Source organism: Filicampus tigris, chromosome 9, assembly GCF_054856515.1.
Source record: "Filicampus tigris isolate MCC_2025a chromosome 9, RoL_Ftig_1.0, whole genome shotgun sequence".
Taxonomy (NCBI): Eukaryota; Metazoa; Chordata; class Actinopteri; order Syngnathiformes; family Syngnathidae; genus Filicampus; species Filicampus tigris.
Genome location: NC_141225.1, coordinates 14,318,710 through 14,339,754, shown reverse-complemented (window position 1 = coordinate 14,339,754; position 21,045 = coordinate 14,318,710). Strand labels below are relative to the sequence as shown.

Genomic DNA, 21,045 nt, shown 5'->3' with positions numbered 1-21,045 from the left:
TTAAAAATACTGCGATTATTCTCAGTTGTGATACTGCGTAGAAGAAGCCGTCTAGTCTCAAGCCTTTAACAAAAAAATATTCTTCCAAATTTCCAAGTAAAAAATAAATAAATACAACAATTGACCTTGTTTCTTAATGATGTATTAAGCTGCACAATGAACTGTCTTTGTTAAACATCTACGTTGCTTTTTGCAGATACTTGGTTACTTTGACTATGCTTTCACGGCTATCTTTACTGTTGAGATCGTTTTGAAGGTAAATGTCCTGTGTCCCCTGTCCGTGCTGTACTAACCACCCACCCAATAACCCTGCACACATGTGGTTGCCTTCCAGGTCCTAGGCTATGCAGATTATGTCTTCACTAGTATGTTTACATTTGAGATCATATTGAAGGTAACCCTTTAAGTGACAACGAGAGCCTTGCTGCATTCTCTCCTTGTGTGTCACCCGCCACTCAGTACAACCTGGCTTGTTTGTTTCCTTTCTCTTATTTACTTTTTTGCTTCATGGCACCTCTTTTAAAGATAGAACTACATCGCAGAGATCTTTATTGGACTGGTTACTTGCACATGAGTAACACAAATGCAAGAGAGAACGTGGGGGAAGGAAACATAACATCAAACATTACATTCTACTACCATGGGTGTCACATCATGGCTGGAAAAAAAAAAAAGATGCGTAAAAAGGATGCAGATGATGTCAAGTATTTGTGAAATGCAACCAATCTTAAAGGGCTGCTCGGGCATTTTTGAAGCATTGGCTGAAGTTGAGTAAGAGGTCATTTTTTGGGGGAGGGGAGCTGCTGATGGATGCTAAAATACAAAGTCAACTCCAGTCAAAGCTAACTCCATGCCTCCTGTACAGAGTAGGGGTTGAACCACTGCACAATGATGAATACAACTTGAAGTCATTTAATCGGCAATCACGTTTTGGCATTAACACGGAATTCTCGCTGAAATCAACAGGTGGTCGGTCGCCGCAGCAGAACAAACCTCAAACAGAGAAATATTTCACCAAAGCCATTATCCACGGTCACTTGACAAAATGAAAACAAGTGGCGGAAGATCAATAACCCCTTTATTTTAAAAACAAATGGACAGATAGTTTTCGGTCACGTGATTGGTATTTGTTTGTCTGCCAGGTTGGAGGTCCAAATCGTGAGGATAAGGCTTGAACGGGAAAGACTAGTAGGATGACTCGTCTTCATTCGTTTTTTTCTGTATTACCCTTATTAATTAGCTTTCGTTCTAAATTGTCCAATCTCCTTCGATGTGCGAAGATGAGGGCTAAAAAGTTGCTGCGGAAAAGACATGGCACAATGACCAAGCGGTCATAAACATCTACGATCCTTACACAATTCAGACATCTCTTATCACCTAATAGCGATAAAAAGCATACATTCAACAAAGTGTGCAACGAGATCAGTTTTGCTGATTCATGAAGGTCACAAGCCCCCTCTTTTCCTTGACAAATGTTCAATCTACTGGCCCTGAGTGTAAATTGGCAAGCATTGAAATGCGATTTTATCCATCTCGGCTTTATTGTTACAGCCAATCACCGCACATAAATTCACAATTTTTTTACTTTGGCTGTCGAATTTATCCCTACAAACACTCAATAAGAAGAGGAAAAAACAACGCGTAGACCTCCAGCATGGCACATGGCATTACGAGAAAACTATCTATTGTGGTCAACAACTAGTTTTGCTCAAGCCTTCATCCCGTTGACACACGGCAAGCTCTTCTTCCTCCTTCCATTCACCCCTCCACCGACTGAACCATCTAATCACAAATCACACTCAGATACCTTCATGGTCTCACAGACATTTGGATCTTTCACCAATCCATGTAAAACAACTGCAGGTTTGCTACAATACATTATTGCAAAACATTCACTCCTTCAATTTGTCATTTTTTTAATTCAGTACGAGTGTTATTCACTATAGCAAGTAGCGACCTTGCAGTTGTGTTTGTGAACTGATGTTGCAGTTTTACAAATTCTGACTGTGTGCGAGACCATGAAGGCATCTGAATGTGATTGGATGAGCGGGTGTCAAAATGTGATTGGATGAACAAGTCGGGGGTGGGGCCAGTGCAGCCGAGGACAGTGGGAGGAGAAGCCGGTCAGTGCTTGGAGGCAAATCACTCGCAGCAAGTTGACATCTGAAAAATGTCTCAATGACATCATTGATTAATCGATGATCACCTTAGCGTCGACTACGAAAAATCTGAAGTCGTTCAACCCCTAGTACAGACTGCTTTTCAGACCCATAAAAGAGGGGGCAAAATCAGCCATGTTCCAGCATGGTTCAGTCTGCTTACCCGGATTGAGTGCATTGAAAGGTGGACTCGTCTCTGCAGTCATTTGGAGACAAAGCAGGCCACTGCGATTTGACCCTCAAATTCCCCAACGCTCTCAGTTAGCGCTTGGTCCTCACTGCGTGGGGACTCCACTCTTTACATGGACTCTGAGAATTAATCCTTCACTTTTATGATTTGAAGATGGTCATTTTAGCTGGTTTTTCTTCTCTGCCTGTTTTCTAATTGGGAGCCGCCTTCCCAACATTGGGCGCTATTAAAGAACATGGTTAGAATGGGCTTTAAGAGGACGGTCCGCATGAATGTGACAGTAAGTTCATGTTCACTTTCCAATCTCTACGACTGGAGCTCTTGCAGGGAGTAACTATATTGCTGACGCCATGGCAACAAAATGCATGTTTTCTTGCCATAGTAGATTGAGAAATGAATGACTTACTACTGCATTCATGTCTTTAAGGGCCGTGGGGGTGGCGAAGGTAGATTTTAGCCCCCTTTTTTCACCGCTTTCAGCTCGCCACCCTCAATCAGAGTGAACTACAAGAGTGTGGAAAAGTGTGTGTGTGTGTTGCAAAATAAGATAATATGGTATAATATGGTAATATGAATGGGCATATTAGACTGTATATTGTTCCTATATAACATGTTTGCATTATGTGTACTATATATGTTTGAGTGAGAGATACTATGTGTGGCAGTGTGTTTGAAAGGGAGATTGTGTGTGATTGTGTAAAACAGGGTTGTCAAACTCATTTTCGCTGCGGGCCACATCATAGTTCTGATTCCACTTGGAGGGCCGTTACGACTGTAAACCATGTAAATGTATTATCGCCTTACACACAACAAATTGATGGATAGCTAGTTTTGAAATCAGAAGCCAGGTAATAGTTTGTTCAACTATTTTCCAATGTATTTTAAAGGAAGGATTGGTAACAAATGCTTGAAATATCTTATATGTTGTGTTAACAGTGAAGACAATTTCAAAGAAACGTCAAGTCAACACACATTTGCCTTTGCGGGCCACATAAAATGATGTTGCGGGCCGGATCTGGCCCCCGGGCCTTGAGTTTGACACCCGTGGTGCAAAAGGTGTGGATGTTGAATTCTGATTGTGTTTGTATTGTGTTTTCCTTTGTCACTTGCTCCCCTGACATCATGTGCCTTCTCTTCAGATGACGACATATGGAGCTTTTCTCCATAAAGGAGCTTTCTGCAGGAATTACTTCAACCTTCTCGACTTGTTAGTCGTGGGAGTCTCTTTGGTCTCCTTTGGCATACAGTGAGTATGAATGAATGAATATCTTATCTGTCAATCTATGTACCTACTTTTCTATCAATCCAATCCTAAACATTTATTTATCGCTGAAAAAATAAGTGCCACACCACAAAGAGATGTCCCCTTTTTAAAAAAGTATAATACAAGATTATTTTTAATTAGTATTTTTGTGAGTTCAAATGCGATTTTGAAAATACATAAATCTGCATTTGTACGAATAAAAACCTCCTTTAATAAATGCTTCCCATCTAATGAGCACCTGATACGACTACAATTTATCTATCTAGCTATTTAGCTATCTATCTATTGCTTTTAGTGATGCACCTGATCATCAGCCGGGCTGATTATCGGGGCCAGTGTTCGGCGGATATCGGCGTCAGTGATTTTTATTTTTATTTTTTAAATCCAACACCCGCACATGACATTGGCAAGTAAACTGCAAAATCTCCCCTTGCTGATGATGTAGTCAGCCCCGCACATGACGTGGAATTGGAGGCCGCCTTGCACCCACGTGCGCGCGTCCGTGAGAAATGTCGCAAAGTATGTGTACTGAAATAGTAATGATTCCGTCTGAATTTATTCACAAATTTACTTTGTGTGAAAAGTGTAGTGAACACAAAACTATTATTGTATGAATGGCAACAGGTGATTGCACGGGTGAATTCTCTCCTCTGCCATCTAATGGAAGAGCATTTCATTATTTTGTCTTTAATTATACATCGCCGTATTGGATCATTTTCACGAATATGTCACGCCACTTTGGTTGGGAATCACTCATCTAGAGGGCTTTCTAACAATCTACTTATTTAAAATTTAAAACACGATGTGTGCTGTCATCATACAGGTCGTCTGCCATATCAGTGGTGAAGATTCTCAGGGTCCTTCGTGTCCTGAGACCCTTGAGAGCCATCAATCGAGCAAAAGGCCTGAAAGTACGGAATGGATGCTAGTTGTTGTCTGTCATGTCATCACTCTGGATACGGTCGTGTGTCTAAATATCTGCATCTCTCTTTCCAACAGCACGTGGTGCAGTGTGTGTTTGTGGCCATCAGAACCATCGGCAACATCATGATTGTCACCACTCTTCTCCAGTTCATGTTCGCCTGCATTGGGGTACAGCTCTTCAAGGTCAGCACTGGCTTTCCAAAAAGAAATGAGAGCATCTGGCAGAGGTTTAATGGTGCAAATATGTTGTTTTCCTCAATAGGGAAAGTTCTATCGCTGCACAGACGAAGCCAAGTCTAGCCCAGAGGAGTGCAAGTTGGTTTCCATCGTCTTATACCAGCACAGCAATTTAGCCATCCTAGTTCACAACTTTATCCCCGTGACTTGTTTACATTTCCAGAGGCACGTACATCCTGTATAAGGACGGCGATGTGAACCAGCCCACCATCCACAAACGAGTGTGGCACAACAGCGACTTCAACTTTGACAACGTGCTTATGGCCATGATGGCTCTATTCACTGTGTCTACCTTTGAAGGCTGGCCAGCGTGAGACTCTTTTCACACCTACCCCATTATAGCCTTACAGCTGCACGTTATGAGCGAAATGTAGACACATTGTGACGCCACGCCCAATCGGCAGTGCTCTGGATAATGATTGACATGTAGACCACCACATGAACAGTGTTTAAAAAATCTGAAAGGTACACCCAGACAGGGCAAGAGGGTGGGACTTCAGAAACGCATGTCACAGCAGTATGGGAGAATAGATGCTGAAAGATGTTAGGTATATTGAATATTTCGTAATAAATGTTTTGATGTCACTTGTTCCCCCACTATTTGGAGGGAACACGTTGACCCAAAATGTTTATAACTGCCTTTGGATGCCACAACATGGCGGCAAAGCATTACTTTTCGATTAGACAGAACCATGGCCTGTCTGAATGAAGCTCTTCCTGTCATGTCAACGTAGTTCCTTGGCACCAACATGGCACCAAAGCAGTTATTTTAGATTAGACAGGGCTTTGGCTTGACCACAAAAACTGCAAATAGGTGAGTGTCTCTGAAGAAGGAAGGATAGATTCCCAAAAATATCTGCGGCTAGGTGAATCCGCAAATAGCCAATCTCGAATATGTGGGGAGCACTGTAGTGTAGTTGCATTAGTGTGGACGTATAGGAATTCTACTCTACATTGAACCGTTAACTGCTAATATTTTTGATTATTACAACAATAAAAAAAAAAAAATGATGAAACATTTTCCCGTTCTCTGCTCTCAGGTTACTATACAAGGCAATCGACTCCAACAGGGAGAACCTCGGGCCCATTTACAACTACCGCGTGGAGATTTCCATCTTCTTCATCATCTACATCATCATCATCGCCTTCTTCATGATGAACATCTTTGTAGGTTTTGTGATCGTCACATTTCAAGAGCAAGGAGAGAAGGAGTATAAAAACTGTGAACTTGACAAGAACCAGGTCAGAGACAGCCAGTGTTTCTTGTTCCAACATTAGAATCAAGTGTTGAATTTGAAAGAATGAAATTCAAGTTGTTGTGTTTGCGTTTCTGTGCAGCGTCAGTGTGTGGAGTACGCCCTGAAGGCCCGGCCTCTGAGGAGGTACATCCCCAAGAACCCATACCAGTACAAGTTCTGGTATGTGGTCAACTCCACGGGCTTTGAGTACATCATGTTTGTGCTCATTATGCTGAACACACTCTGCTTGGCTGTACAGGTAAGGCAACGCAAAGTACTATACTTCAAAATGAATCCAATACATCACATAATCATTCTCGTGGTAATGTTGCGCAATCATGGCTGCGGAACCAACAAAAATTATGCGGTTTTATTTGGTACTCCTAAGAGCAGATGCATGTCATTTAAATATGTATTGTAACAACTTCAAACAACATGGATATATATATATATATATATATATATATATATATATATATATATATATATATATATATATATATATATATATATATATATATATATATATATATATAATCTTACCATTTAAAGTTCATTTTCTTTAATTCAACTCTATCAAATTATTTTTATAAAGTGAATACATTTTTTGTGACAGACTGCACCTGCCCGCTATGACCACAAAATGAACATGTAAAACGACTTATCCACTGTGCCTCTTGCAGCACTACGGCCAGTCAGCGCTGTTTAACTATGTCATGGACATTCTCAACATGGTCTTCACTGCTGTTTTCACTGTGGAAATGGTTCTCAAGCTTATTGCTTTTAAACCCAGGGTGAGTAAGCCCATAAATGTCTTTTCTCAACGCCACTCTTCCTGCATCACATATTTACTCACAAATTGAACGCGGACATAAACAACCAAAGGACATAAATATATATTTAATAATTTACATTCTTTTTTTTCCCTAATGAATCTGAGTATCATTTTTTTTTTACATTACCCTTGACTGCCTGGCCATCAGCTCTTTGTTGCCAAGAAGGACAGGATGCTAGTAAGACAGTGTGTGTGGGGTGCAGTGGCCTCAGTGTTTGCATGCATGCAATACTAATACGAGTATACTAGGGGTTGAATGATTTAATTTTTTTTATCGGCTACGACAATATAATATGATGAAAGTTGAGTCAACATTAATGACGTTATTGGTATTTTTCCAGCACAATACCACACACTGGTTTCACGTGAAGACATATTTAGATATTTAGAATAGCTGAAACTAGTGAGGCAAACCGCTATTCACATCCACAACCAGCTTATTTTATTATTATATATTATATCATCTAATTAGATGTATGAAGACTGTGTCACCTTGTTGGCTGTACATTTTGCTGCCCCAGAGAAGATTATAGTCAACCGATGACAGCAAATGGGCTATTCAAAAGTCCTCTGTAAATTGGCCAATTGGAGCAAAGTCTTTAGTCAACTTTAAGCTTTAAACGTCGATACGAAATAGTGTCGACTAGTCAAGTAATCGGTTCAACCCCTACTGTATACATGAGTTGCAATCATGATCAGTTCAGTTTAGTTAGACATCAGGAGTGCAAGTTGTACATCTCACCTAATTGTCCATTTGGGGATACAATTGTTTATCCCTTGTGTGCGAACCACTTTTACAGCTTGTGAATATTCCAATGTTTGCCTTGGGGGCCAATATTTAGACATATGGCATGCAAAAAAAACCTATTTTAGACGTGTGACTGTGAGGGCAAATGAAGACTTCTTGTTTTTGGTCTGACACCAAACTCGGCGAACACTCGCTCAACATCACTCAGGGCTATTTTGGAGACGCCTGGAATGTGTTCGACGCCCTGGTTGTGATTGGCAGCATAGTAGACATTGTTCTCAGTGAGATCGACGTAAGTAAAGTCCAAGATTTGTACTCGCTCCCGTCGCTCTTTGAATTCCTCTGATGTCTTCCTGTTTCTCGCCAGTGCAGCTCATTAGGACTCCCACCTTTGCCTTTTTTGGGATTCTGCCTAATGCTTCTCTTTTTTTCTCTCTTTTTCTCTCTTCAACTCATCCTTTCTCATCATCCAATCATTTGACTTGTTCCCCGCCTCCATTCATTCCTCCCTCCCATCTTTATGTTGCGCATTGACTACAGCACTATTTCGCTGATGCTTGGAACACATTTGATGCCTTAATTGTCGTCGGTAGCGTCGTCGATATTGCTATCACTGAAGTGAATGTAAGTACGACTTTACTCTATCTCTCAGGTGGAACTGAAGCTTTACAAGAAGTCGACTAGCCTTGACCTTTAAACAAAGCATCTTCTACTTTTGAGGCCCAGTAATCTTTCTTGGGCATTTTAGTAGTTTACACATACAAGCAAACCTGAAATTCTTTACATTGAATAAATTGTTAATAAAATGTTATGGCTTTGATTAGGTATAACAATTACAGCCACGCAAATCCCTGTTTCTCCACTGAATTTACATCTTAAATAAATTTCGAAAAGGCATTTTATGTAAAGCTTCAGTTTGACTGGCCTTTACTTTTTCAAAAGTTATTCTTTGTTTCCTTTTTTTACTGCCTTACTCCTTATTCTGCCAATGCGTTGGCTAAATGATGATGTGATGTGATGATAACATCTTTTTCCATGAACTGAGGGCCCTTTTTTTGGTTAATGTTTGCCTTAGTGCACTTGTCTAATTCTTACTCTTGTTCATTTTGTTTCCATAGAAACTTGTAGAGGCAAGTATGACAATGAAAGACATTATTGTTTGTGTGTACCCTTTTGTTAAGAACAACTTTATCGGCAGAACCCCCCCTCACAGGGCGGATTTATTAAAAAGCAAGTTTTGAGATAAGCAATCGGTTTTGTTGTAATTCTAAGTCAGTGAGTTGGTTAGTTGTAATTGTAAGTCAGTGAGTTATTAAAAAGTTCTTAGCTCTTGTAAACTTTGCTTTGTAGAGAATCACCTGAAAATAAAAGTGAGTATTAAGGTCACACTTCAAAGGGAAAAGTCATACAAGTATGATCTTAAAGTAAAAATATCATGCTGAGAAATATCCTAATGTGAAGTATTATTTTTATATTAAAGGTTGGGTTTATCCTGATGAGAATGGATTTGTAATTTTACTGAATTAATGTCAATAAATAAATGGCAATTATTTATGCCATAATATATATTCATTGTAATATCTGTAAATATGTGTTAAAAGCACTTGTTTGATTGAACAACAACAAAAGATTCCAGCGTGTAGCTCTTATCTCAGGAACAGTTTGTACTTCTAATATTAAACAGTTCATATCCAACAAAATATTTCATATTTTTATAAATTCTTCAAATTTTCACAATATTTTAACTTTATTCTTATATTTGACTTTGCACTCGATGTATTTTATTTCCTTGCATGTGGCCCTAATACTCCTTTGCTTATTTTAAATTAAACGAAAATAGCAGAAGAGGTTCCGATTTGCAGTCGATTTAGGTGTGGAAGGTGCACCCCAAGCCCCGCCCCACCAACCTGCTACCCCCCTCCCCCTCCTGAGTGCTCTTTTCTGAGCTGCGGTGCTGTTTTTTGGAGACATATTCATGTCATGTTCCATTGTGTGTTTGCACGCGTGTACAAAGGATTCTTTCAAGTTTGGGTGACTTTGTTATGCATGTATAGTGTGCGAGTTTAATGTGTGCAGTTTGTATGTTAGTGTGCCGAGTGTGTGTTCCTCAAGTGCTTGGAACATGACGTTAATTTCACAAGGGCTTTTGTGATAGTTCCTGTGAGGCAATTTTCCATCGATATTGTTTTCGCATAGCATTGCATGTGGTTATTGTTGTCTGTGTGTGTGGCCGGATCATACTGCATTGTGTAGTCATGTCTCATGGCTGATTTCAAAGCTAATGAATGAGATTTCAAAACGTATACAGTGGACCCTTGGTAGTCGAACATGCCAGTAATCAACAATTTCTATTTCATATGGCTGGTTGATTATGGATTTGTTGAGGTTTTCCAGTTTGTTTCTTTTTAAGAAAAAAAAAAAAAAGGTCTAATGACTTGCCTGTGCCCACTGTATTTATTCAGTAGTTGCTTGTCACAATGCATTCTAGTCATGACTAGATGTTTGTGACCTCTCCAAATGCATGCTGGGAAGCGTCAGCTAACATCATTAGCTAACATCTTTTCCATGTTCCCGCCTCTCCCAGATGGCCCTTGGCCACCCGCTCCGTTCCCCTCCGGTCAGTTTTTTTTTTTTTTTTAGTTGCAGTTTGTCCTTCAGTTCTCCTTCATTCCTTCTCCTCGCTACATCCTTCAAATGTGACCTCCAGACAGAATGGCCCTGACCTCAAAAACTGCGAGCAGAAAGTTCAACTCTAAATTAATCCATCAGCACGGATGAGGTGCACCTGCACTATGTAATGGGATCCGATACAAACACTCTATCAAAACATCTGCACGTTTCTTCTGTAGATAGAATTTTTCACGCAGTCTTAGATCTCATTAGATTATGCAGGTGTGCCTATTGTAGTGGTTGGTAAGGTCATTTTTTGGGGGGGTGATATAATACATTTTAAAAAGATAATTAAAGAAGTAAGTCAAGCTACAGCTGAATGCACCAATGACAGTCTTGAGCATTTCTTCCCAGGTAAGAGTGGGGTGACTTGTGTCCTATGAGACTAAAAGAGCTGAGCTTGAGGTTCTTTGCTGCTCTTGTGTTTGTGTCTCTGTGAGTGATTGTCTGTGTTTTGTTCTGTCTTCCTGTAGTGAGCTCTTAAAGCTCACAATGGAACTCATGTGTAGCGCAGGTGTGTAGACCCCAGTCAGGTGCATGAATACCTCGGTAGCTCCTCACTCGCCCACATCCTTCTGCCCGCCTCCTTTTCCCAAGTTCAGCCCAGTTTCTCCTCTCTGTCCCTAAAACTCTTGCCGTCCTTTTCCCGTCTCTCTCTCTCTCTCTCTCCCTCCCCCTGCCGTGTGACGACGCCCCACTCTATTGCAGACTCGCTGCAGGGCACATGCATGAGTTTGCTGCATTGCTTTGAGTTGAGCGGTTGCTCTTCATTGCGTGTGAGTTAGGGCTGAACAATTAATCCAATTCAAATTGACATCGGAATGTAGTAGAATGCAATTGTAAACTCGCAAAGGCTTTCATTTGGGGGTGGGGGGGTTTCTTCATTTTGGTCGGTCGTTAGGCTTTTTATTTATATACAGTATTCATATATTTAAGCATATCGTCGCTGTCCTGTGAAAAACACATTTTTTGTCAATTTTCTTATTTTTACGTGAATGGTGTTTCCGCGTTACAGACATCGCATTAAAGTGAAGATTAAAAAATGTTCCAAATTGGACATATGCGACAATATTTATATGTGTGTATTTTCTTTCTTTATATATTGCCTGGATAAGTTCGGATCTGACTAATGACTTATTGACTTACTGTATGTTTATGCCACACTTGTTTGGTAGAATATTGTGAAGTTGCTGTTGTGAATGCTTAAAAGACCTTTATGACCAAAAATGTATGTATAACAAATATGGTATTGTCTGATTATTTTTTATTGATTTATTGCTTGTCTTTGTTCAAAAATACATGGAAAGAGGACCTTGAAAAAAATATTCACATATTAAATCGTAATCGCAATATTAAGTGGGGGGAAAAAATGGCAATTCGATCATTTTTCAAAATTGTTCAGCCCTAGTGTATGTGCAGTGCTTCTTCCCGGCAAGATGGCGATGCTGGATGCATGCTCCATGGATGTCGTGGCCAGTATTACCTAAAGAACCTCCTTAAGATAAACTTAAAAATTGTCTGCTCTTCACACAGACAGATTTGAGTCATAGTGCTGAAGGTTTTGAATGAAGCCACATCTGTCTGGAGGGTGTTTTTGCTGTTCGTTTATTGATTTATTTGCTTTGTTTGATCCGAAGCCTACGTCAGGCTCAAGCTCACCACAGTTGTTGTTGTGTGCTCGCTGAATACTTCCTTTTTGTGGCATGAATTGCATATATTGACTGCGTATGAGTGTGGGTCCTGCGTGAGTGTTGATCTAATTACATTAAGACTTTCTTGGACTCTGCAAAATATCATTTTCATCTCGACAGCAAATTGCATTTAAGATGTATAGAGGTAATTTGTATATACAGCACTGTTTTACAAAGCATTCATTGGCCAAAACATTAGGTACACTTGTAGAATAATAATAACAACCAATAAGGGGGTATTTGCTTTTACAAAGATGATCTTGTTCAATTTCAAGCCCAAGATACCATACCTAAAGATTTCATCCCTAAAAATGCATGAATATATTAATTTTTCATGTATTCATAGTGACACAGCTTCACAAAATCACAACATTATATGTGTGATGTGTAAAATACTTATCGGACAGCAACAACAATGTCGGAGACAAAGTGACTCTTGGTCAATCTTGTATTAAATAGGGGAAAGTATCTTAACAGAAAATAACTTTGGGAGAAGTTAGTTGTCTTATAGAATAAGAAGTGAGTAATGATTTTAAAGGATCCGACTCCGTCAGTACTTCATCAAAAGTCATGTGCTGATATTAATTGTACTAAAGTATTGGAAGTAAAAGTATTCCAACCACTCGATAGTGTCTTTTGGCGCCGTAGTTCACATCACATTCGTCAAGGAACAATTTCTTCTGGGTTTATTTTGTAGTAACGAAGATTTTTGGGGCAAATGTATTATAAAGTAAAGTACACAATTTTATTTAGGAAATGTAGTGGAATAAAAGTGAATGTTAGCGTAAAGTACAGATACTTGACAATTTTACTTGGTACAGTACCGTACAGTAACCAAATATCTGTACTCAAGTTACTTTACAAGACTGAAATTTGCCAGGTCGGCTGTCCCTATGTTGGCAAAAATATCAGCATGAAAGGGGCTCTTACGTTTATTATTATGGTCGCAATGTGGCACTGACGTGCAATAACTCAAACTGACTCATTAGTGATAATTTATTTAGCCAAGTAAGATACAGCACACAGTGTTGCGTGCTATTGGAATGTCCTACAAATGCCACAAGATGGCAACGAAACATGACTTTTGCCTAAATGAAACCCCACAGCTAACTTTGATATAGTCCCCTGGCAACAGGATACCACAAGATGGTGCCAAAGCAATACTTTTGTCTGAACTGAGTGCCTCAACTCACTTTGACATAGCAAAGCAATTTTATTGCGTTGGCTTGAGCTCTAAAAAGAGTATAGGTGAGTTTTCCTCCAAATAACGGTTGATAGTCCCCCCCCCCAATATCTGTGAATACATGAATCCACAAATCATGAATATGCGCATCCCTCAGACAGTGTCTATCAGAACTGAGCATTGTTATCATTATTGTAAAGGCTGAATTATTGACACAGCTCTTGTCTAAAATCCAACTGGATTGCAAGATGTTCCATGTGGTGGCCGGTGAATGTTTCTCAATAGTTCTACAAATCAAATAAAAGTCTTTGCTTGGTTAATAATAGCACTGGATCTTGACATGAACGCGTCACATCTCAGCTCATGTCAGTCCCACTTTATTTGTAGGTCATTCCAGCGGGGTGATAAAGTTGTGTGCCAGGTTCACGGTTTTAAGTGATTCCCATGTTGTCTTTGTGACCTGCTCGGATTCAGTCCAACATAGAATATAAACCTGTGGTGTGCCCGTTTTCCATAGTGCATACGGAATGTTGTCCGTCCCGTCCTCTTAGTCCGCTTTGTGCGAGGCCAGTGGTGACTCTGTTCTGTCTCTGTCACGGAAAACATAATAGTTTTTCATCATTGTGTACATGTGTAAGTGTTTATTAGGTTAATGTGTGTGGGACCTTTAGGCTCTGTTTAAGTCATTAATACAGGTTTTTGATTTTAAAGCCAACAGAGACTCCTCAGGTGGATGAACAGGGGGTAAGATGCTACACCTCCAAACCCCTCTTCTTAGGGCCTTTGCATACATTAGTTTCTTAGGTTTCTGTTCTTATCTTACTTCAGTTTTCTGTTTTCATACTAAGGTTTTCATTTCCTGTATTTTGATTTCCTCTCTTCTTGTTTGTTTTGCTCATGTATCCTCTAGAATAGTTTTTTGGGAAATAGTTATTTCTATAAGGAGCGTGTGTCACTCAAACGTGGCGCCGCGTGTCTCCCCCGTGAGGTGGCAGCTGGTTTTATGTACCAGCTTCTCACGTTTGTGGTGTTGACACTTCTGACATGGTTTCTGCCTCGCACTTATGTGGGGTAGTTACTCATGGATGACTCCCCCCCCCCCTCCATTCCTGGGATAAGGTCACCCAGTTCTGACCTCGCAACCTCCTGGCCGACCCGTTTTCGGGTTGGTCCCACTGTGACTCTGCATGCAGTGACTCTGGAGTGAGGGTGCCATGCTTGTGCAGACGTGTCCTGTCAAGTATGGCAAGGTTTTCTCCAGCATGCCTGCCTCCTTGCTTCCTCTCCTTGTAGGTCACTGCAGTGACACCACTGCTGACAGTGCTTTGGACCCGGGTCGACAGAAACATATGAGCTACAGCTTCTATTGCTTTTCACCAAATCGAAAATATTGCCACGTTTTCATAAAATAGGACAGTTCAGTTTTCCATGATGTGTCTTGTGTTTCTGTGTTGCTGCATCAGCTGTATAGTGATAGGCAGAACAATCACTGTAAATGATCTTCCACTAGTTGGCGGTGACTTCAATTGGCCTGTGTATTCACCTGTTGTCATTCATACCTCATACCAGAAGTGAGTAATAGCTTTATGTTCAACAAAACAGGCCCAGATTGCACGCTGTAAATTTGTGAATAAATTGAGACAAGATAATCATTATGTCAGTAGACAGAATATACTTTTCGTGGATTTTTTTTTTTTTGTGATGTCATTTTCAGTCGACAGCAAGTGACAAAATGGCCGCACCCTGAGATGGCTAAACATGGGTGGATTTTGCTGCTTAACTGATATTCCACAAATGCAATATCAATTAGAATGCCTTATTTCAACTAGTGAAGGCGCATTGAGCATATTGTTGTAAAGAAAATCTTTGGGGTGACTTCCACTTTAAATGTTCCAATACACTGATAGAAATAAATAACATGCCATCGTAGCAAAGCATTGCAGTCAATTTAACAAAGAAGAGAAATTCGAACGTGTGCTAAATAAGAAACACAAAATGATTTAGTCTTTTCGACCAAATTCACTGTATCTACAAAAAATAAAAAAAATATGCTAACATTTTTATGCTAACATACAAACACACTGTAAGAATACCTGGTCTCGCAGCACACTCAGTTACTGCTGTACGTTTTTCCATCTTTTTTTTTTCTTACTGTTCTTTGAGACCATTCAACAGTCAGTCCAGACTGTAGCTCCACCCTACAACTATAAAACTGTACCACACAACTGTTTGCTACCACAAAGCTAAGCGGCAAAAAATGTTAGGGTACCGGTGAGTTATGTCGGTACCTTTAACAATAGCCCCTCCCCATCCCATGTCTGTAACGTTGACACCAAAGTGAATGAGGAAATGAAGTCAAACTAATGTTTGACAGAGAACTAATCATACCAAACTGTACTGCTCAGTGGAAATGTGGCCACATAAATATCTCTTTCAAATTTCAACATGGAGTGCTGCTCTCCCAGCTCATATGTTTCTGCCTCTGAGTTCACAACATCTCATCCTGCCCTGGCTGTGCCAGGGCTTCCACGTCCCATGCTGCGGCCATGCCCGCCTCTGACTTTGGAACGCTTTCTTCCCAGAACACGGAGGACAGTGCCCGCATCTCCATCACCTTCTTCCGTCTCTTCCGAGTGATGCGACTCGTCAAGCTGCTCAGCAGAGGGGAGGGCATCCGCACTCTTCTTTGGACCTTCATCAAATCCTTCCAGGTGAGGTCTTGGATAGGTTTACAACCAGCGACAAAATTATTTTCTGATAGTATTATCTTCATCTTTTTAGGTTGTGCTTGTATTGTATGATTTTATTTGATCAATTATTTTTATTTATATATTTTTATTTACAGTATTATTATTATAACGGCAGTGTTGCCCGGCCGTTCAACCATCCACTTCATGGGCTGAACCATTCGGGTACATCACTCAAGCCTATATTTTTATATATGTACTAGAGACTCTGAATTGCCCATATCTGAACATGTGTGAATTGTGTTAAACCATTAAGGCCTAAAGGCGAAACATCCCTCTAAAACCTATGTGCGACTTTGGAATCACCCTCTAAAACCTGTAGTTTTCCCGGAAATTCAACACCTACAAAGTAATTGATATCTCAGACCTGTAGTAGACCCTGTCGCAAACATAATTCCAAAAGAATTTGAGAGCTTAGACCTGTGGCTTTCACACAGGCCTGAGTTTACAAACATTCAATATATATATATATATATACATATGTATTTTAAATCAACAAACCTCACACAAGGAAAGCCAATAAAACAAACAAAATGTGTGAATAATACAGATTTCTCAGTGAAAACCATTCACAAGGAGTTGGCAATAAAGTAGCACTTCCCAAAAGCTGCACTTGCTCCAATCAAAAATGTAGAAAAAAAAGGGGGGGGTCAGTGCAAGAAAATCATTATTTTCAATATAAAAAATTGTGTTTGTACAAAACAGCACGTGATGACTGGAACAATCTGTTGTGTTCCCTTCATTCAAAAATGTAAAAATAAAGTGTCTGTATAAGAGAAGCACTATTTTTAATTTTTAAAAATCGAGTGGTAATTACCATCCTCCATTCTGTTTCAAAGCTGTTGAAATCCTGGTCGACATCGTCATTGTCTACAAACATATGTCTTAAAAAAAATGACATATCTGCTTTCCCGGCTGCAAAGGTAGAAATACGCAACAGTGCTCCTGGCTCTAGTGGTAGAAACATGGTAATGCGCTCCTAAATGGGTTTTTATACAAGTCGCCCAGAGTCAGCTGACTCAATCTCACCTGCGACCCCAATGAGGACAAGCGGTATAGAAAGTGAATAGATGAACTGTTGCATTTTTATTTACGACTGATGTAACATATTATTTCATGTAATTGTTCTGTTCTTCTCACTGCCTTTTAATTTCTTCCAGGCTCTGCCATATGTCGCTCTTCTGATAGCTATGCTATTCTTCATCTATGCTGTCATTGGGATGCAGGTTGGTACCAAAAAAAAAAAGGATGCCACCAACATTTTTTTCCTTTTCACACTAATGGACCCATTAAATCTCTATTAGGTCTTTGGAAAAATTGCTATGGTGGATGGCACGCACATTAACAGAAACAATAACTTCCAGACGTTCCCTCAGGCTGTGCTCCTCCTCTTCAGGTGTGTAAAATTTGATCAACATTCTGTCCTTCAAAAATGTTTCTGAATCTTGATTGCATGTCATTGATATTGGGTTCCTAGATGTGCCACTGGAGAGGCTTGGCAAGAGATCATGTTGGCCTGCATGCCGGGAAAGCTGTGTGACCCCGAGTCGGACTACAACCCCGGGGAGGAGATGACATGTGGCAGTGGATTTGCAATTGTTTACTTCATCACATTCTACATGCTCTGCGCCTTTTTGGTACATACGATACATCAGTGCAACTGCATTAACCTTAACATGAAACTGTTATTTCATTGATTCATTTGAGTATACTTGGGCCCCTGAAGCACCTACATTGACAATCCAAGTTCTGATATTTTTTCCATGAAAACATTCATTTATCCCCAACAGTCTATTCACTTAATTTTATAGCGTTTCTCTTGACTGCAGTACTTCCAGTATGCGTGTGTGGATGTTGGATTTTCTTGTCGAATAGGATTCCAGCATTTACACTATATTAACAATCCGATTTCTATTTTGCTTCAGAGGATCAGCTAGCTGACCCACAATAACGTCAGCATTTTTCCATCCGCTGATTGGTTTGTAAGAGCAAAACTGTTATAACCAAGTTTGACTAGCAAAACGCGTCTGCAAAGATCATTTCACTTGCTGTCGACTGAAAATTACAGTTCCTATGGGTTTAGGCAGCCAATCAAGGCTCACCTGTTTTCTAGGTTTGGTCATGTGATGTTCGCAAACTGAGCCCTTAGGCACTGTGATGTCATTTTCAGTCGACAGCAAGTGGTAAAATGGTCGCTTCATGAGATAGAAAAAGATGGGTGGATTTTGCTGCTTAATTCATATTCCACAAACGCAATATTAATCAGAATACCGCGTATAAACATGTGGGGCTGCATAGAATTTTTTTTTTGTTAAGTAAGTAAAATTATTTATTGTAAAGAAAATGTTTTGCTTGACTTAACTTCAATGTATGACAAATCATAGATGCGGAATGCCTTCTCTGTGTATTTTACTGCACATCTTCTTTTTTTTTAATCCTTCAGATTATCAATTTGTTTGTGGCTGTCATCATGGACAACTTTGACTATTTGACACGGGATTGGTCCATTCTTGGTCCACACCACCTGGATGAATTCAAGAGAATTTGGTCAGAGTACGATCCAGAGGCCAAGTATGACTTAAATTGATAATACTACATTCATTTCTATCTCAGATATGTTTTTTTCTCCATGATTTATACCGTATTTATCCGTTCATCCAGGGGGAGAATTAAACATCTAGACGTGGTAACACTTCTTCGACGAATTCAGCCTCCTCTTGGCTTTGGTAAACTGTGTCCTCATCGAGTGGCTTGCAAGGTCTCCTTTTACTTCTGTTTTTATTGTCTCTCTTGAAAAAGGCCACAACATTAGGTACACCTGCACCTAATGCAACTAAATCCATACATCCATTTTCTATGCTAATTAGTGTTACGAGTGAGCTGGAAATTATTCCAACTGACTTTGGGTGAGAGTTGGGGTACACCTTGGACTGTTTTCCAGTCAGTTTTAGTGCAATTACTGTATAGACAAAAAAACAATTTTCACACCTATGTACAATTTAGACTGTCTCCAATTGGCCAAATATGAAACCAACAGAGGTGCCAGTCCGTCATTCGTCATCTGTCATGGACCTGGGTACCCATTCGTCAGTCCATAATTTTTTCAAATCTAACCGAATTGTAATTGTCAGTTAGTCCGTCAGAAGTCTGTCAGTCGGTCTGTCAGTCCGCCCCTGTCCCCAAAAAAACCCCAAAAAAACACATCAGCAAAAAGGGTGTTTGTCAGTGACGAACTGAAAGGTCCGTCGGTACTGGTACTTGACCCGGTTAGTGACGATTACTCTGATGGACGAAAATCCACTTCTGTCTGTGCTAAGTCCTTCATTTTTAAAAAGTGTCCCGTCATTCATCAATCATCAGTAAAAACGGGTGTCTGTCAGTGACACACTGACGGGCCGGTCCATCTATAAAGTACCCAGAAAAAACCCACGTGAGCACAGGCAACATAAACGCAAAATCTCAGAACTGTGAGACAGACATTAATACATTTTGCACTGTGTGAAATAAAAATTTAGCAGAATAAACTCTGCAAAAACGGAATTTTCAGTTCAGGTTTTATATGTTCACGTTACGCTTTAGCAGGTGTACTGCTTGTTGTGACCATCTAATTTTGTGGCACTTGATTTATATAGCCTGAATGATTAATCTTTTGCCTTCTCTCTCCTTTCAGAGACTAGTGGCCATGAATATGCCCCTCAACAGTGATGGCACGGTCATGTTTAATGCTACTCTTTTTGCACTGGTGCGAACAGCCCTCAAGATAAAAACTGAAGGTGAAAATCAACACTTAAAGGGGAAATCGACCCAAACATATTTTTTTCAAGAATATGTTCCCAGCAGGCCCACTAGTTGAAACACGGCATTCGGATTAATTTTGTGTTCATGGAATATAAGTTAAGCAGCAAAATGCACTCGTTTCTAGCCATCTCTAGGAGCGGCCAATTTGTCTTCTGTCGACTGAAAATGACATCAAACTGCTCACAACGACCAATCACGGCTGACATGTTTGCTGAATCTGAGCCGTGATTGGTCGTTGTGAGCAGTTGTGATGTCATTTTCAGTCGACAGAAGACATAATGGCCGCCCCCAGAGATGGCTAAAAACGAGTAGATTAACACTTATTCCACAAACGCAATATTTTTTAGAAAGAACTAGTGGGCTTGCATAGAGCATATTCTTGAAAAAAAAAAATGTTTGCGTTGACTTCCCTTTTAATGAATGAACGTCCAAATACTAAAGAATATGTTTAATTGCAACCGGTGATTTTACGTCTCAAGAAATGGGTTGTTGTGGCGCAGGTAATTTGGAGCAAGCCAATGAGGAGCTTCGAGCCGTCATCAAAAAAATCTGGAAGAGAACCAGCATGAAGCTGCTGGATCAAGTCGTGCCGCCTGCTGGTGGTCAGTCACACTCACCTTACATGCTTCTGGCAGGAAAACTCTTCTAACTACTCACACACCCACAGACACGTGCACAGGCATTTTTGAGGGCAGGTGCTCAAGCACCCATCGCCCAAATTATTCATACAGTTAAGAAAAACAGTTGTATGTATTTAACTTGTGTATTTATGGCTGTGAACACAATTAATGCACTCAATAATACAACGATCACCAATGGAGGTGAAGGAAAGCTACAGTGCATATAAAAAGTCTACACACCTCTGTTGAAATAGCATTTTTGTGTTACACAAAAATGAGACCAAGATAATTCATTAAACTTTTTTTCCCCATTATTAGTTAACTGATAGGTGCTTGAGCACCACCTAATGACTACGTGTGCACATGCCTGCGCATGCGGTTTCTCTCGTAAATTGTTGTTCATGTATCATGGTGTTGCTCTCCTGGTTGCAGTGTGTTTGCTGTCCGTGTGTTTTCAACTCACTCGTCTCCTGTCTCGGATCCTGATGGAGGCTGCTGATGTCGGGCTAGCGGGCGTTCGGATTTTTTCGTGTCTCCCTTTGTTTCTCTCATCTGTTTCTTCTCACTCACTTATATCTGTGTTTGTGTCCAAATCTCTGAAGTACTTCAGAATATTCTGAAGCAGTTCTGTTTTAGGGTGGTGGCATGGAACTAGAGTTGCCTCTCTCTCTCTCTCTCTCTGATCTCTGTCCCCAGCGTGCTTGCTTAAAGTGATCCAGACCGCTGCTTCACATTGACTCC

The 21,045-nt window shown here is 40.2% G+C and overlaps 1 protein-coding gene across 16 annotated transcripts in view; it reads left to right on the top strand.

Annotated features, from left to right (window-relative positions):
• The window catches only part of cacna1da (calcium channel, voltage-dependent, L type, alpha 1D subunit, a), a 72,646-nt gene that overhangs the window by 38,927 nt on the left and 12,674 nt on the right, over positions 1 to 21,045 (top strand). For 7 of the 16 annotated variants that reach the window (XM_086041798.1, XM_086041803.1, XM_086041802.1 and 4 more), the window contains 20 exons: positions 197 to 256; positions 335 to 394; positions 3,489 to 3,595; positions 4,437 to 4,524; positions 4,613 to 4,720; positions 4,800 to 4,852; positions 4,938 to 5,084; positions 5,815 to 6,016; positions 6,113 to 6,271; positions 6,696 to 6,806; positions 8,136 to 8,219; positions 13,851 to 13,883; positions 15,722 to 15,850; positions 17,047 to 17,112; positions 17,191 to 17,282; positions 17,364 to 17,523; positions 18,330 to 18,457; positions 18,548 to 18,644; positions 19,557 to 19,659; positions 20,185 to 20,286. In XM_086041798.1, the coding sequence (XP_085897924.1) occupies positions 197 to 256; positions 335 to 394; positions 3,489 to 3,595; positions 4,437 to 4,524; positions 4,613 to 4,720; positions 4,800 to 4,852; positions 4,938 to 5,084; positions 5,815 to 6,016; positions 6,113 to 6,271; positions 6,696 to 6,806; positions 8,136 to 8,219; positions 13,851 to 13,883; positions 15,722 to 15,850; positions 17,047 to 17,112; positions 17,191 to 17,282; positions 17,364 to 17,523; positions 18,330 to 18,457; positions 18,548 to 18,644; positions 19,557 to 19,659; positions 20,185 to 20,286 (2,089 nt within the window). The remainder of the gene's footprint in view (positions 1 to 196; positions 257 to 334; positions 395 to 3,488; positions 3,596 to 4,436; positions 4,525 to 4,612; positions 4,721 to 4,799; positions 4,853 to 4,937; positions 5,085 to 5,814; positions 6,017 to 6,112; positions 6,272 to 6,695; positions 6,807 to 8,135; positions 8,220 to 13,850; positions 13,884 to 15,721; positions 15,851 to 17,046; positions 17,113 to 17,190; positions 17,283 to 17,363; positions 17,524 to 18,329; positions 18,458 to 18,547; positions 18,645 to 19,556; positions 19,660 to 20,184; positions 20,287 to 21,045) is intronic. The other 9 variants (XM_086041804.1, XM_086041797.1, XM_086041795.1 and 6 more) reach the window with 4 other exon arrangements.